Source organism: Anas acuta, chromosome 1 (genome assembly GCF_963932015.1).
Source record: "Anas acuta chromosome 1, bAnaAcu1.1, whole genome shotgun sequence".
NCBI classification, from domain to species: domain Eukaryota; kingdom Metazoa; phylum Chordata; class Aves; order Anseriformes; family Anatidae; genus Anas; species Anas acuta.
The window spans coordinates 75,145,135-75,162,408 of NC_088979.1; the positions used below are offsets into that span (position 1 = coordinate 75,145,135).

General features: G+C 40.6%; 1 protein-coding gene across 10 annotated transcripts in view; it reads left to right on the forward strand.

The window, feature by feature from the left end:
• Positions 1-17,274, forward strand: part of TBL1X (transducin beta like 1 X-linked) — a 198,415-nt gene that overhangs the window by 154,610 nt on the left and 26,531 nt on the right. For all 10 annotated transcript variants that reach the window (XM_068682574.1, XM_068682540.1, XM_068682512.1 and 7 more), the window contains 3 exons: positions 5,817-5,962; positions 8,710-8,959; positions 15,103-15,235. In XM_068682574.1, the coding sequence (XP_068538675.1) occupies positions 8,767-8,959; positions 15,103-15,235 (326 nt within the window). In that variant the 5' untranslated portion in view covers positions 5,817-5,962; positions 8,710-8,766. The remainder of the gene's footprint in view (positions 1-5,816; positions 5,963-8,709; positions 8,960-15,102; positions 15,236-17,274) is intronic.

Genomic DNA, 17,274 nt, shown 5'->3' on the forward strand with positions numbered 1-17,274 from the left:
TTATGGTGATAAAGATGGCTTTCTTTCACCTCCTCATAGCCATCTTTCTTTTCCTGCAGCCTGTATAGCTGTAGTCATCTCTTAGATGCATTCTGTTCTTGAATGTATTTTACGTGAGTAGACGTCTCAGCAATAGTGCCAGATACAAGAGTACCTTAAGAAAACAGTCATTCATACAGTCAAAAGACTTGAGATTGCCAGTGGATCACGTTGTAGCAGTTGCACGTTGGTTCCACCAAGCTAGAAGTTTTAATCATGTGCACAGCTTTGCCTACTTTCATATCCTGTACCTGCCAAATACTTTATAAGAGAACAGTGTGTTACTTCAGAGATGAGAATTGGAAGAGTTAGTATTGGGAATTTCCATAAAGAAAGATAGCACAATATTAGAGAAATCAGCAAAATAGGAAACGTTGATTATTTAACAGTGCACCTGGAGATAGTTAAATTCGTATAGAAGAAGATGGTGACAGATAGTTTATGTCTTTTTTTTTTTCCCTATCTATCTCTTAAGGTAATAACATCAGTAATTTAGTGATCTCAGGAAACTGAACCTAAGATTCTTGCATTTGAAAATGTCAGTCTGGTCTGCTTGAGTGAAAGAAATCAGGAAATTTATTAAAGGAAATGACACAGACCTCCATATGAAATCTCACTGGTTTCCTGGACAGAAGGCCACACCGGTCATGAGTCGTACAAAGATTTGTAAGAACGGGTTATTACTTGTACTCAGTGTTTGGATAGAGGCCATTCCTCATACAGATGTCTGAGATGTGTGTCAAAGACAATTTGACGTTCATAATTCTTTATTCTCTGTTTCATTCTACAGTAACAAATGTTTCAGTGAAGAATCACATAGTATGAATAATTAATCTGAGTAATTTGGAAATACCTTTGAGAGAAAATATTTTTTAAAATAAAAAAATGAACAGTATATTAAGTGAATTTTACAAGGAAAAAAAATCTGCTTAGTTCACAAACAGAAGAATTGCACAGTATTCAGTAGACAGCTTAACTATTGCCAATTATGGCCTCTCAAGTAACCAGCTAAGACTGAAATACTTGGGAAAGTGTTGCTTCTGCAGACCCTTTTTTGCCACTCTGCTTGCCTGCACAGATGCAGCAGTAAGTGCTGTAGCTATTGCACTTTAAGGTCGCAGTTTAAACAAGGCTGCTTTTTACGATGCTAAAGGAATCAGAAAATGAAGGGAGCACTTAGGGAATGTCAGTCAGTTTAATCTATCATAGCCAGATCAAGTAGCATGGGGAATACACAGCAGCACCCCATTTGTGTGCTTAAAAGGAGGAATCCTTAACCCTCAGACCAGGTGAGGCAAATCTCTGGAGAAGGCAAGGCTTTCTCTGGGCTGCATGGTAACCCAGCTCTCTCTCCTGTGCCTGCATTTGGTAGGCATCGCTGCTGTGAGCCAGGCATATTGTAAATGATCAAAATTATGTAGCCTGTAGATCAAATCGGCACACAAAGAGCAGTGTTACGTTCATTAAACAAAAACTCATCCTTCTATGATCAGTGGCAAATGCTGTGTTAAGAGGAGGCCATTTTTAACTGAAAAAGGAGCAGCCAAGGGGAAGAAAAAAATAAATTTAAAAAAAAAAACACACAACAGCTCTATCATCTCTATTTTCGCAGTTACAGCAAAATCTATCAGTGAAATTTTGTAAAACAGCCCTACATATGCATTTTTTGGCACTGCCTGGGGCAAGAATTCCCAAATGACTGTGTATGTACCACTGATAGTATATACAGACACCTCGATGTGGGAAGAGATACAGCGCAGAACCAGGATCTGTTATCACTGTCAGTACAGAAGTGCAGGAATCTCTAAATGAGGAATTTCACTTAACTTTTCAAGTCAAAAACATTTGCATAACAATTTTTTATTTAGTGGGGTTCATTAAAGTTATTTTTTTTCTGCATTCATTATGTCCTCTGTGCTTTTATGCTCCGTAAAATCTTTCAAGACCAACTGTCCAGCAGCTGATACATCACCTTCCTTTAAGGTGATCATACGAAGTCCTGCAGGTAACCCACTGTTCATCTGGATGTTTGTTCATGTATGGTAATATTTTAAACATTGTATTTTGGACAGTTTGTGTTTTCCCATCTTTTCTCTAGATTGAGGCAGGAAAGACCGTGAAGCCATCCTCTCAAGTCTGCTGAATGATGACATTTAGGGTAGCAGTCCTGTCACTGCAGAAGTGACTCACTGGTCTCACTGGTGCAAAACCAGTTCAGGATGTGGCCATGGTCTCTCCCCTTCAGCTCTTTGTATTCACATCTTCAATCTTAAAAGCTCGGAGTCTCATAGCATATGTCCTCAAAGGATATACGACGTTAAGACTTCGGTTATTGGTGCTGTTTGGGTATAAATCAGTGTTTTATAGAGTGATTGTTATAATCACTGGACTGAGAGAATTTATGAGAAGTGATACATATGGTGGACACAGATCTGCAACTTCCTTCTTTCATTCATTTCCCTGCGACTGCAGCATTTCGAGTTTTGGTCTGCTGGAGTTGCATATCGTCCCTGTCACATCTGTCCCTAAGATTCCCGTTTGCTGAGCACGTTCTCCTGCTGTTCTCGCTCCCTGACTGCCTTGACAGCCTGCACAGTCACCGAGGGGGTGGTGTGCTGGTTTCTTGGCTTTGCGCTTCCTAATGTGGTTTCATGAACTTCAGAAGGAGGGCCAAGTTAACATTTGTAACACAAGCATTTAAATAGCTAGCATTTAAAAGAAACTTGCCTTCGTTTAATAGAAATCACCTTTTTATATGACTGAACTATAAAGAGCTGCAACATCACTATATAATTCAGTGCACTCGCACACAGAGCCCCAAAGAGAACTGATGACATCTGGTAACTATAAAAGTGAAGCTCAAGTGATTTTTCAGTGTTATCAGGAACCTGACGTGGGTACAGCTTCATTCAGGATTTTCTTAACTGTGTGTGACTTTTAAAATCCATGTACTTTCATGTTGCATTATATAAATTCTGTGGTTTATCAGGATACAAGAAATTGGGAGATAATTAGCTATCAGTTGTTTGTTTGAGTTATTTCTTGGTGTTTGCTTTTCTTTTAAATACCATGTTAGGACCGTGCTATGTTAGGATTTTTCCAAGAGGAGTGAGGAACACAGTGTCCAGCGGCACCCACTTAAGCAGTTCCACTCTGTTGATTTTCAGTACTTTGATCTTACCAGATAAGATTTTGGGAAAATTTGTCACAAGTGCTGGAGATGTGAGTGAGATTGCTATTCTGTGAGAACATAGCCAAGAGTTTTGTGTTTTGTCATCTCTTGAATGCTTTGGTAACGGTTTCTTATCATGGAGAAAAACAGTCAAATGAAAGGATTCATTTCAATAACACCTCTAGGTTTTGTGCTGAGAAGTCCCTTTTCCCACACGCAGTCAGGTGAGAGGTGTTGCTCTTCAGGGATGTGGCAACTGGCCGAAGAGGTTAGCTGTATGCAACGTTAACCCGTCTGCTGGCAAAGATATGACTTGAAATGAGATGTGACAGGAGCCAGCTAAAAGTCTGCAAGATACCAAATGTACTAATGACAGGTACAAAGTCATAGCTAAAATTAAGGCTGCTGTAGATCCACAGTGATGGCTTTCCACTTTTTTACCATATGTGTGTTGTTGGCCATTTTTATGCTACCTGCCTTTTGATCAAATCAGAGACCATTTTACAAAATTCTGAGCTACCAACTCACAGATAAGCTACTGTCTCTTTTAGCAGTGAAATTCAGTGCTTCTGGACAACAGCTTAATTATCTGAGTCTTCTGCATTTTTAAGTAGATTGGCTGATTAATCCGTCATGCCTTTTAAAGTCCACTGCTTTTCAAGAAGGTATTATTACTGTTGTTGTTTAATTTAAATACACATAAATATACATTAAGCAGGATCTGTTTCCCTAATTCTGATTAGTTGCATGCCGTATATTTATACATACATAGAGATCTCAGTGTTCAGCCATCAAACCGTAGGTCTCCCTGATTCAGGCTGTGTATGCTCAATGCTCGATTTCCTTCTTGTTGTGGTACCCAGAAATGTGCTTAGATGTTCTGCAGAACAAATAACAAGGCAAAAGCACTGCCCTGCAGATCTTACAGTCTATTTTGGATGCAGCAGGAGGTCCAGCAGCTCATAAACTAGACCACAAGACATAAAGAGCAAGACAGAGTAAGAGGGGTCCAGGGATTAGATGAATGATACTGCAATTTTTCAGTTTTTCTTTTTTTTTTTTTTCCTATGCTTTGTTTTCGTTCCTTGTAATCATTTGTAAGTCTGCTGACACTTTCTAAAAGGTGTCCCCAAACATCCCAAAAAACTGGGGAAGTACTAGGAAGGGGAGGCATGGTAGGGAAAGAAGAGGACAGAGGCTGTTACATGGAAGAGAAGAAAAACAGCGTTGAAATAAAATGTGTAGGGGAAGAGAATCACGGAGAAATACGTACCTCAGTTTTCACACGTGGGAGGCGTTCTTTTTCTTTGTTTTTGCTGCCTGCGAGTGTAATTGAGCTGGTTGCAAAAAGAGCCTTGAAAACAGTTTGAGAGAGGGAGAGAAAGCAGTGCTGTGGAGCAAGCCCCAAATCCCATCCGCCAGCCCACACACAATCGGACACTGCAGTGATACGGGGGAAATCCCTTAACGGACAAAACTATAAATGAAACCACTGTTGACAAGGGGAAGCGGCATAGCTATATTTAACGGAAGTATTTTCATTTGTGAGCTGCCTTCTTTTTCTTCTTCTTTTTTTTTTTTTTTCCTCTTGTCTGGTCGGTGGAGACTGCTAGGGCTCTTCCTGTTCGAGACAGCGCATGGGTGGTTTCCCCAAGGCTTTTAATGTTAGATTAATGCTCTGGAGACAGCGTGGTGATAAATGGGTTCCTACGGTTATATCTACATCCTGTGCTCCCTTCCCCCCGCATCGCCTGCGCACGGTCCGTCTGTGGCGCCTGCCTTCGGACGCTCAAGCCAGTCCTCGTGGCAATGACGGCACAGCTCCCAAAAATTGATCCACTTCGAGACCGGTTACGTCTAGGCCAACAACAAAAATGAAATGTCAAAAAGAAAGAATTATAGTTGAAGTAAAGGCCACCAAATTGGGCCATCATCTGCTGTTTTGATCATTGCTGATCCTGATTAATTACGCTTGCTGTTACTGCTCACTTTCAGAAAACGGGTTTGCGGGAGAGGCCTTTCTGTTGTTGCGTGTTTTAATGGCAGCTCTCTGCATGTTGTGTTAGCGATAAATGTGGTGACCAGAGGATTTGAAACCTCTTCCCTTGCACAAGAGAGCGGCTCCCCTGTGTGAGCTGCGTCGGGGCCCTGATTTTGTACAGCCTGCGCGCTGACAGGGGTTTGAGTCTGTAGCCTCAGGAAGCACCGATACGAAAGCGTAGAAAGGAAGATGAAGATCCGAGTCATTTTTATTATTAGCTGGCCTTGCCCTTGCGGTGACTCATATTTTTTCATGTTTGTGTTTTGGTTTTCAGTCAGCCGGCTCTCCTCTCCTCTGTGTGCATTGCCATTTCCATGTGACGCGGCCTGCCCACGAGACGAGGCGTGCGGGGAGGGGGACAGGACAGGACAGGACAGGACAGGAGGTGGTGGGGGCGCCAGGATGGCTCTCATTAACCTCTGGGTCGCCTGCAGCCCGCCCGCCTTCCCCCATTTATGCTGCAGCGTCTTTCTGATCTTGAGGCAGGATTATTTTTAGACCGTGAAGGTGTATCTGGCTGGTGCGTTCAGATTTCATGTCATGGCTTCCTTTTCCTGCTCTCAGGTTTCTCCCACTCGGCCTTCACGTTCGGTATCGAGAGCCACATCAGTCAGTCCAACATCAACGGAACACTAGTGCCACCTGCTGCACTCATCTCCATCCTCCAGAAAGGGCTCCAGTATGTGGAGGCTGAGATCAGCATCAACGAAGTAAGTATAAGTACCCCCACCGCCACCACAGCCCCACACACCCATGGGGACCACTGAGATGGCCGACTGGCACGCTGGAGCTCGCCCAGCGATGCCCTCCGACAGCCAGATGCACCAGCCACCCATCCTCAGTTTCTGTCCTTTTGGTGGCCTTTTGTACCTCAACCCTGTTCTGCCCTACCACCTGCAGACTCTGAGACACGTTGCACAGTTTTCCGCTGTGGCACTGAGGCCCCCGCTGCGTTGCTTAAATGGGTTTTGTGGTGTTTCAACTACCTCAGTCAGCAAGCCAGGGGTGCGCAGATTCCTGCAGCAAACAGGAAAATGTGTCTGCATTTACAGCCTCGTGTTTTCAAGGTGACAGCAGAATTTGACAGGAAAAACGTGCAATATCACTTAAAACTTCAGTCCCTGACAGCTATTAGAAGACACTGCTGCTTGCATGCCATGAGGAGCCTGACTAAAAATCCACTGAAGTCACTGGACCTTTCTGATTTCAGTGACTTTGGCTCAGATCATACAAAGACCAGGCAGCATCCCACAACGGACATGCCAAAACAATTGTGTGCAAATTCTAACCCTGCCTGGGTCATTGGTTGTGTGCGTTGTGTGAGCAGCCACAAAGTGTCCCTGTTCCCACTGAACTGCAAGGGGAAGCAAAGGGAGCATGTAGGAGAAGCCAGGATTTTTGCCCTGACAACCTTAAAGGCACAATGCTTCAAGAGGAAGGGGAGCATGACAGATAAGCAAGTGCTGCCTTAGGAAATATTTACCACAGGTATTTGTATTTGTCAGATATCTGTAATAAATATTAATACATAAAAATACGTGGAAAGCTATTGTTTTTTCCTCTATAGCTGAATGTAGAATGAACGACACGGGTGAGAACAAAGGAATATAAAATAGAGAAAAGGCTGTGTTTATAATGTGTGGTTTGGAAACTCGTTTGTTTTTATCACTAACATTCTGTATTGTTTTCTCTTTATGACTCGATACCATGTTTAAGAGTTGTGTATGTATTGTTTTTAATTGGGGCAGTGACACTTGACATTCGTGCCAAGCTGCACTTTGATGCAGTTGTAATAACAAAGCAGTGTGAGGAATCTGTCTCAATTTGCTACTACTTAACATTTTGCCCTGTGCCTGATATTAGAGCTACACAGTTAGAGGCTCACCAGGAAAAGCACCTATTAGTTCAGGTTGTACAAAAGGTATAAGGCCCTACTCCTGTGAATTCAGCTTCAGAACTGGCCTCAATTGAGAGAATGATCTAAAAATGCATGTGTTGTCACACTTATATTTATTTTGCTTTCGTAGGGGTTTGATTCTGTTCAAATTCATGGTTGTAAGTACTGTACAGCAAAACAAAAGCCGTTCTTTCTACAATCTGCATGCCAATTAAGGCTACAAATCTACTTCTATGTGTATATTCCTTAAGAGTGGCGAGTAATCAGTGAGTTTATAAATTATGTGTACAAAATTAAAGTATTGTTTGTGATTTGTGAAAGGACAGTTATGGAAATACTCCAGTGAGCAATTTTACAGTTAAAAATGTAAGATGCCAAAATTCATTGGCAAACATTTTTTTCCTCATAGTGTAGCAAGGACTTGAGCCAGGATTCAAATAAATGGCTATAGAGACATTTGCATAAAAAATGTTGAGGAGAAAGAGAACTTACATTTGTCTTCTCTAATGACTCTTTCCTCTTTTTTCCTCCCCATAAGGAAACAAATATGTGTTATTTTAACAATGTAATTGTAAGGGATAATTCAATGAGTAGTCCAACAGAAGCAGACTACTAAGCCAAACTGTTATTTTTCCTTATTAGTTATTGGTATCTCTTGAAAATGATTTTGTTTCCCAGCTGCCTCATCTGTCCATATCCAAACCTTATGTGCTGTTCCTAAAACCCAAATCTTTCACTGCTGAGTCTTGTTTATTTCAATTAGATGGAGTTTGCAGAAGGTCAGTAAAATGCTGCAGTATAGAGCCTTCTAAAACATTTTTCCCATAATTATGGCGACAGGAAAGTGAAAGCGAAGGAAATCTAAGTAGATATAGTAGTTGTTAACCCGAGCCTGCATTACGTCTTTAACCCTTAAAGGTTAACTCGGTTGGTTGTTAAACCTGAAGCCTAATTTACAGAAATGAAAATGAGAGTTTTAACTACTGTTAATGGAACTGGGGAAAACCAAGAAAAACGACGGTAAATAAGTCCTGTACAGTCAGCTACAACTGGTGGTACTGGGCTGGTGAATGTGATATAAGAAACCAGTGAATTTGCACATACACTTGTTTTGCCTGAGACTTGTTACTCGTCTACTGCTTCCAGTCATATGTCCCTGCTAGTGCAGGAGGACAAACCATGAACCAAGGTCTGTCTCTGTCTGGCTTTGTAATGGCTTTAGCCATTGCTGGTTTTGTCAAAATACTAAAGAAAGAGACACCTTCTGTCACTGAGACAATTTATTTTCATAGCATAATATTTTTGCTTCTGTAAAGAGTTCAGATGCCTGACTCTTTCTGTACAGTTCCAATAACTTATCCCTTCACAGAGCAGATCTCTGAGTACCACCATGGTGCATTGAGAGAGGGCTGCTCTGTAGTGGTGTGGCGCAGTTGGTTAGGTCGAACCGCAGTGTCTTCTCCCAGACTAGTTTTGCTCCTTTATAGCATTGCCTCTTTGCCAACCTCAGTGGTGGGGATCCTAAACCTGCAATTTGATTTTGGCTCGTTTTCCCCGCAGGATGGTACAGTATTTGACGGCAGGCCAATAGAATCACTGTCTCTGATAGACGCGGTGATGCCTGATGTTGTACAGACCCGGCAGCAAGCATTCAGAGAGAAACTAGCTCAGCAACAAGCCAGTGCAGCGGCAGCAGCGGCAGCAACGGCAGCAACAGCGGGAGCAACGACGACTGCTGTTTCCCAGCAGAACACACCAAAGAACGGAGAAGCCACTGTGAATGGAGAGGAGAATGGGGCACATGCAATAAGTAAGCCAACCCCTGCAGCTGCTTTCCTCTGCTGGGGTAGATTTGATTTTGGAATAACCGTCTTGTACTCAGTTGGGGTCTGTAAGGTGCTGGAACTCGGGGGAATTACTTCAGGAGGATGGGGTATTTCTGGAAAAGCTTCTGAGTAAACCTCACATTTCCTGTCACAATGCTGTGTTTTGCTGATGTGCTCTCAGAATCCAAAATCCTCAGATACCTTCAGAAGTGCAAGTTGAATCCAGTGTCATCAAATGGAGTAGAGCTAGAGAGAGGTGGGTTGAGAGGCTGGGACCTACAAGCCATATTTGTGTAAATAAAGCAAGGCCAAAGCATATCCTTGAGCACTAACTACCCTGTGATGATCCATAGCCTTACTGTCATGGTCTTTGGCACAGATTGGCCTATCCTTTCTTATACAGCATGGCCAAAAACAGGGTAGAGGCTTGTATGAGCCAAGGACCACTCCCAGCAGACAGTTTGGAAGCAGTCAACTTGCTTTTAAGTCACAGAGGAGAGACTTCCTTGCCTTTTTATTTCACAGCACATGCTTAGTCATGCAGTCTACTGCAGGAATCTAAGTGAAGGTCCTACCTTCCCTGGGCTTCCTTAGTCTATGGGAACAGTCAGTCCTCACAAGCTCTGAATTCACCTTTGTTTTACTGGTGACAGACTGAGCTCATGTCCTAGACATCTAATGTTCGGCATATAAAACAAGGAGTGCACGTAGCTGTGGGTGTAGCTAAATCTCGATGGCTGTGCTAACATTGCGGAGCAGATGTGATTCATGGTTCTGGTTTCTGTGTGCAAGCCATATTAGGGCACTGGGTAACATCTGAAATGAAACCTCCATGCATGATTTCCTTCAGAAAAAATGCTAGAGGAACGTGCCTGGCAGGTTTTGTAGGAAACCCCAAGAGCTCTTTGGCTTAGACAAATAACAGGTCAAGACTGCTGTCACGTAACAGATTTTCTTTGTTCTGCAGTGTAGATGCCTTTATCAGTCTCTGTCTTCTCTTCGACCTGAATAGGTTCCTCTACGGGTCAGTGAGAAAAATGCTTTCAAACCAGGTTTTTCTTCAGAGAATTCCAGTTAGACAGGATGGTTTTCCTCAATAACACTGAAAGGATTTAAATTACATTTGGTTTTGAGAAAGCATTTTTTTAAGTTCTGAAAAATTCCAAAATGCTACCTGTTTTTAGACCGTGAAATGTTAACGTTTTACTTGAAGCTGATCCTTTGTTTTGAAATTGAACTTACTTCATATACGAAGGGGTACAAACAGAAATGAAAGTACTTTTAAATGTATCAAGTGCTGAAATTTGTTTTTGTTGACCCTTTCCTTCAGCCCACTGGTAAAAAATTTCGGGGAACGTTTTCCTGTCTTAGGACAGAAAACAAATTCTGAAGGCAGAAAACCAATTATCAGATCATCACAAATGCAGAACCTCTCAGACTTACTTCCTCTGATCTGAAGAAGCACACATGGTATTGTGTTAAAAAAAGGAGAGCCTTGCAGATCAGTTCAGATGTGTGACCGCGCTGTAAACCTCAGTCTCTCAGATCTGCCATGTTATTATTAGAAATAATCATTCTCACAGTGGTTTTTAATAGGAGTTTCACACACATTTGCAGACCTTTCTTGGAGTACCGAGGAGGAAAAGTCCCATATGACTTCGTATCATCTAAGAGCTCTGTCTGGAGCAGGATGCAAGAGCAGGACATGGGTGTTGTCCAGCAGTTTCACAGAGGCAGGATCTATGTCAAACAATGAGACAGGCTACCCGACTGCAAATTTCAAAGCACTGATGTGGCTATGGAGCCTGCCAGGCAGACAAGTTAACAGAGCAGTGGCAGTGGGAAGACAAAAGGCTCTTGAGGAGTAGCTGGCCAGGTGGCACGTCTTGTTGGCAGCTGCTGTTGTGCCACCTGGTCATCGTGGGCAAAGAGGTGAGGTCTACAGTTTATGGAGAAGGAGGCTTTGGAGAGAAACTGCTGAGAAATCCAGGGACAGCTGACTCTCTGATCTGTGTCTCCCTTGCCTTGGGAGGACCGTAACCTCTCTGTCTGAGTCACTCAGAGGATGTCGGCAAGGTCGTGTAGCACAGCTGCAGGCTGAGAATTATGCATGTGAGATGCGTACAGAGCTGCACAACTAACATTCTCACCTTTGAGCAGACCTGTGCAAACTGCAAGAGATCTTCCTCAGTAATGATCAGAAACCACTAGAAATAAGGACTAGCAGATAGCAGATCTAGCTGGCATAGATCTGTTTATTGCATAGGTCTGGTTAGTGATCTTATGCTTACATTTCCTTCCTTTATGGTAAAGTTAAAAAAAAATATGTTATGATTTAACAAAAAGGCAATGCCCGTACATTTTATTGCTTACACGTGGCAAACTGTATATCCAGCCTTACCGTCTCCCTTATCACTGTGTCTAGAAAGTCTGTTCAGTTTGGGATGTACTAAGAAGAACGATCTGGCAAGAGCTTAGGAGAAAAGGTTTAGGATAGGTTCAGAAGAAGGTTAAGATGGGACATAAGATGGGTAAGGTGGAAGCTGAGAAACTTGGGTAGGAAAGACTGCTGATATGAAAGAGGTGAGAGTCTTAGCAAACCTTAATTTCCACTGTTGCTGGATTCCACAGGACTGGTATATACTGGGATGGGATTGGGGAGTGTGCTGGTCCTCAAGCATAGTCTGGAAGTCACCCATGTCAATCTGTCATAAAAAGGTGGGGTGGGGAGCAGGTGGAGGAGCTGTCTGGAAGTTAGTTTTTTGCATTTATTCTGACACAGAGTTCTCCTTGACACTACAAGTTTCCCAAAAAAGCATTACTATATTTAATATAGTATAATATAATATATTTTTATGTATTATAAGTAATGTGATAGGTTCATTTGATTTAAGAAAGGGAGAGACAGGAAAAATCTTATACTAACAACACTTTGAGATGCAGATTTAAAAAAAAAAAAAAAAAAAACCAGATAAAATTGCTACCCTCTTATGCTGCTTCCTGAATAATGTTTTCAGTTTTGAGTCACTTTAAAAATTAGTTAAAAAAAAAAGAGGCATTTAGAAATGGAGCCAAACTTTGGATTGTTTTCCAACTCAAATATTTTTTACTGTCGTTTGTTTCATTATATTTGCAAGGATTGGCTTGGGTTTAAGAAAAATAAAGCTCTGGAAAAAAGACTGAACCCAGTTCCTTTATTGTAACTACAGCCATAAAGAACAACTTCAATGAATGGCCTGTCAAAGATTTAAGTCAAAAAACATTTCCTGAGAAAAGTCAGGGTTAGCACTGGTAAGATCTTAAAAATACATATTATTTTTTTCATTTGCTGGAAAAAAAAAAGAGAGAGAGTTGGAATTACTCATTAGTGTGTTAAAATTATATTTAAAAAAGAAAAAGATCATAACTGGGGGAGGGGGAATATAACTTTTAATTTCCAGTGGTTTTATATTTTTAATATGTTTGAGGAAAAGCATAAGAATATAATGAAGTCTTAACCAAAGATCCCCTGGCCTTTAGAAAATAGTTTGTATTAACATTTAAGCACCATTTTCCAATATGTGACCCACAGGCTATGCTTTTCACCTGTGAAGATCCATTGCACTTGGTACAACTTCATCATACCAGTTTTGTATTGCCAGTGTCTTACAAATCTGAAAAGAGACGAAAGCAGTATCACAGAAATAAGAAGCATCCTGTTTATTCAATGGGGTATTTTAAATTTTGTGCTTAAGACTAGCCCTTTAAGTATAAATGTTCCTTAACATCAGTATTTAAATACCAATGAAAACAGGAAGTAATTACAAACAATTACTGAAAGACTAATCATCTTTCCTTCTTTCTCCTGAACCATTAAAGCTATGGTGTCAAAATCAGTAGTGGAAAATAATATGAAGTAATTGTGCAGGTATTTCATTGCTCCCTAGGGCCAGTCGGTCTTGTGTGTACTAATGCAGGTAGCAGTTGATCAAGGATCGAGGTTTCTTTTCCATAGCACTTTGGTTTTTTGTGTGTTTTTTTTTCACAGTAATTAATAACATTCAAAGTGTCTGTATAGGTTCCTCCATCTGGCCATGTACAAACAGAAAATGCTTCTAAGTATCAGGCAGCCTTGCTCTGATAGCAGCTCATAACTCTAGGACCTTGGAGTAACACTGCTTCCAAGCCATCATTTGGTTTTGTTCAAGAGTGAAAAGCAGATCTGCCTTTAGAGACAGGCAGGTAACAGGAGGATCGTATGTGGTAAGAGTAGCATCTCATTTAAATTTTTCAAATTAAAACACTTGGAAGATCTTACTTCCTGATTTAGCCTCAGCTTCCAACTCACACTGTGAGCAAGACACGCATGAATACATAATAGTTACCATGCTGCTGTTTTTCTCATCAAAGTGTGCTTTAAACCTGGTGATTTTTCATTGCAGTGAGACACAGAGGAGGAGTTCTAGGCTCATATCTTCTGGTTGGCTTTAAGAGTGCTTTGCTCTTTAGTGCCCTGATTACTCAGAACATCATATCAGAGTTCCAGCTGCAAAAGTCAGGCTATATCTCAAGTACTAGTATAACCTGACAGTATTAATTTTAATACAGGGAGTTATCAAGGACAATGCTTAATGCAGGGACTCAGCACAGGTGTAGGTTTTGTGAATAGGCATTTGTAATATGTTTAGTTTTATGCAACAAGCCCATCAGTAATAAATGTTGTTACGAGTACAGGTATGTTGAATTCAGAATGTGAACTGTGACACGAGTTAGTTGTTTTCAAATGTTAACATTCAGTGCTATGAAACTCATTGAGTTAGTTGTGAATCTGTGGCATAGCTATGGCACAGGCACAGTTAATAGGGTACCTACCCAAATACACAGTGATACATATACAAGTCAGCATAAATTAGAGCAAACCAGGGTATTCGAAAGCATGGGTAAGGGTAGAAATCTGGAGATCTTCCTTCTGATGGCAGTTGTGTAACATCACAGTCTGTTTTGCCAGTCAGTGGGCAATAGCTCAACAGAGCATGAGTATCAGGACAGATGGCTGATTCTAAATGCCATAAACATGTGGCAATAAAGGAGCATAATTATTCTACTTGTGAACCTATGGATCTCCATATGTGATTAAAGAATGACTAACTAAAAGACTTAACCCAGAATGAGAACTTGGATTTTGATCAATCAGAGCAGATCAGCTGGCCGAGGCATCGATGAGATAACACGAGGCTGCCTCCCTGACAGCCTGCCAGCTGCCTGCTCTTGGATGTGCTTTCTGTGAAATGGGCTGCACTGCTGTACGTAACATCTGTCCGTTGTTCCGCTGCCTTATCTGCCCTTGACTGGTGTCTCCTTCACGAGGACAGTAATCTTGTGTTGCTGCCAGGAGGCGTCGTTTGAGCTGAATGATGAACATCTATACTGAAGCAATGAAAATCTGGAGTGAAAACATTGTTTACGGTGCAAATTGGAATGAAATGTTGACGCTAAGAGAAATTCATCATTTAAAATTCACTTCTTTTTTTTCCTTAAGGAAATAAAAGAGCTTTATAGAAACAAGGTTGCTTATACTGTAGTCTAAACAACTCCAGAATTACAGCATGCAGGTTACGTATGTCTATACATCAGCTGGTCCCCTAAATTTGGTCCCCTTTTTAAGGAGATCACTCACTATTTCCCTGCTGTGCTCAGGGCATTAGACACTCACTTGATAAATCCTTCATCTGTGAGTAGCCCCACATACTCTAACTGGATACTGTCTAAGAAAAATAATGTGTTGTATGCTGCTTTTTTAGAAGAACAGCGTAAAGCTTTTCTCAAATGTAGCAATGTCATACTTTAATAAATCTGTCAGCTGATTTTAATGAAGCCAGCTTCAAGAAAAACTACACGGAAATAAATGCTACCTATTTAAATATAAAGCTACATACATTTATACAGAATATTTTCAAAATCTCTAAATTTTGAGTAAATATCATAACTGTGAATCACCTTAGGGAAGAAAAGAGAATAATAGGGTCAGTGACACAACACAGAACAGTATTTGTAGTGTATATGTTGCTTTAAGTTCTAGGCCACAGGTAGACAGCTGTTTTTAATGCAGACCCTTGTAAATTACTTATTCTGATATATCTCCTTACAGATAATCATTCAAAGCCAATGGAAATTGACGGGGATGTTGAAATTCCTCCTAACAAAGCAACAGTCCTTCGGGGCCATGAATCAGAGGTGTTCATCTGTGCCTGGAACCCTGTCAGTGACCTGCTAGCATCTGGGTAAGACCATGACCGAAACCAGCTGCTGCAATTACTGTCTATTTAGAGATGCAAGAACTTGAGAGCATGTAGTAGAGGTTAATCAGTAATCTCTCTGCTTTTTTTTTTCAGCCTGCAACTGTTTTTTTCAGCAGAACTGTACCTATGTAGGAGTTAAGTAATTATAAGGTGACGCAGAATATGAAGCATTTGCACATTTAAGATGTGCGCTCTGTGGCCCTGAATACACATTAACAAATTCTAAAGTTTTTTAAAACAACTGGATAATTCTCAGAGTATTAGAAGTTCATGCAATCTGCTCCTGCTCTTCTTAGTTAATGGTGCACATTGGGGTCTCAGAAGGCCTTTGCCATCCAAATTCTCTTTTAGAAAGTATGGAGACTAAAGCAGAGTTCTCCTTTGCTGTGTCTGCATTAGCATGGTACAGCACAAATTAGAGTAGGTCTGGAAAGCAGGGCTATTGCGTGAGGGCCTTATGTCACCACTGTTTGTATTGGAGAGGGGTGCTTCAGATTGGACCTGGTTATGTCTGATAAGCTAATCGTTAAGAAATGGTTTGAGGGCATATTTTGGCTCAATTTCATTGAAAAATAGTCTTATTTGTGTTCTCCGGTGCTGCTCAGCCATGACAACGAAAGTATGCTAAGTAGGACAATCAGCAGATTGACTTAGAAAAAACACTTTTGATCCAAACTTAAATGCTAATGTAAACATCCTCTGAGCGCTGTGCTCAGTGTTGGAACCTGTGTTTGTCCATACTTAAAACCTTAAAATGAAGGCAAAATTTAAATAGTCTAACTGGGAATATGTAGGGAAGCTGATACAAGTTAGAGGAAAGGAATGGGTCTTCATCATTCAAATTACCTAACAGAATCACAACACATTTCTCACAAGGAAAAAAAAAAAGTCATTTTTTTCCCCTTTTTGCAAGATTGTCAGAATAGTCTTCTTATGAGATCTTCGTCAACTTAATGCATGAAACTAAATCAGTGTTCCAGCCTTGAAATAATTAGGAGAAAAAGCGTAATGAATTAGCAGAAGTAGATATATTGGAGAAGTAGCACAAGGTCTCTAACAGAGTTTCCGAAGAACTATTTCAGATGACAGACAGGATTTTTCAAAAACAGAATCTTTCTGAATATAATTTATTTCTGGAATGTCCAGGCCTAATATAACTTTTAACATTTATAATACTAGCTATCTTCATGTATTTATTTTAAGTGGACACAGAAGCAGAATTTGCAAAAAGTGTATGTAGGGGTTTTGGGTGAACTACTTGTTTTTTTGGCTTTTTTTGGCTCAGTGGGTCTTCTGATCTGTGATAGTCTTTGGGTGATTCCACAATACAGACGAGAGCAGTAATAGCAGCCATGCTCCTGTGCCATGCACTTGTTGTATTTTTTGCTAACCTTATTCTTCTACCCACTCAATCTTCTAGTATCTCAAGCAATATTATTAGGCAGTATTACTTATTCCTAGCAAAGATCCAAGCCGAAGTATTATTATTGTTAACAAGGGAACTTCTGATCATTAAGATCTCTCTCCTATTAAAACAGGTCAGCATAAAATAGTTGCTTCTTCATACAGACTGTCCTCTTTCCAGCATATAGTTGAATGAGCCATAAAATGAGATTTATGTCATAAATAAATAAAAATTAGGATCGATGGATTTGGAAGAACTGCAGCATATTCCATAATTGTCCTGACCCAAATCTGAGAGGTTGTTTTCAAGGGAAAAAAATGAATTAGGGGAAGGCAAAGAATATGTGGTCATGAAATGTTACGTCCTATGTAATGACTTGTAAATAATAAGTGATGCTGAATGAATATGCTTCTTTAATCGTCTAACGTTATTTTCAATACATGTATGCCTAAATGCTTTAATTGCCCATAGATAATGATAAATCTTGACCTAATAGTGAAGGAAACCTTAAAAATTAAGATGCAGTTATTTACATAAACCCATTAAATTGTTTTCATGGTTCATTCTTATTAAACATGAAAATCTAGGGAAGGTTTCATGGAAACTGGGAGAGTTT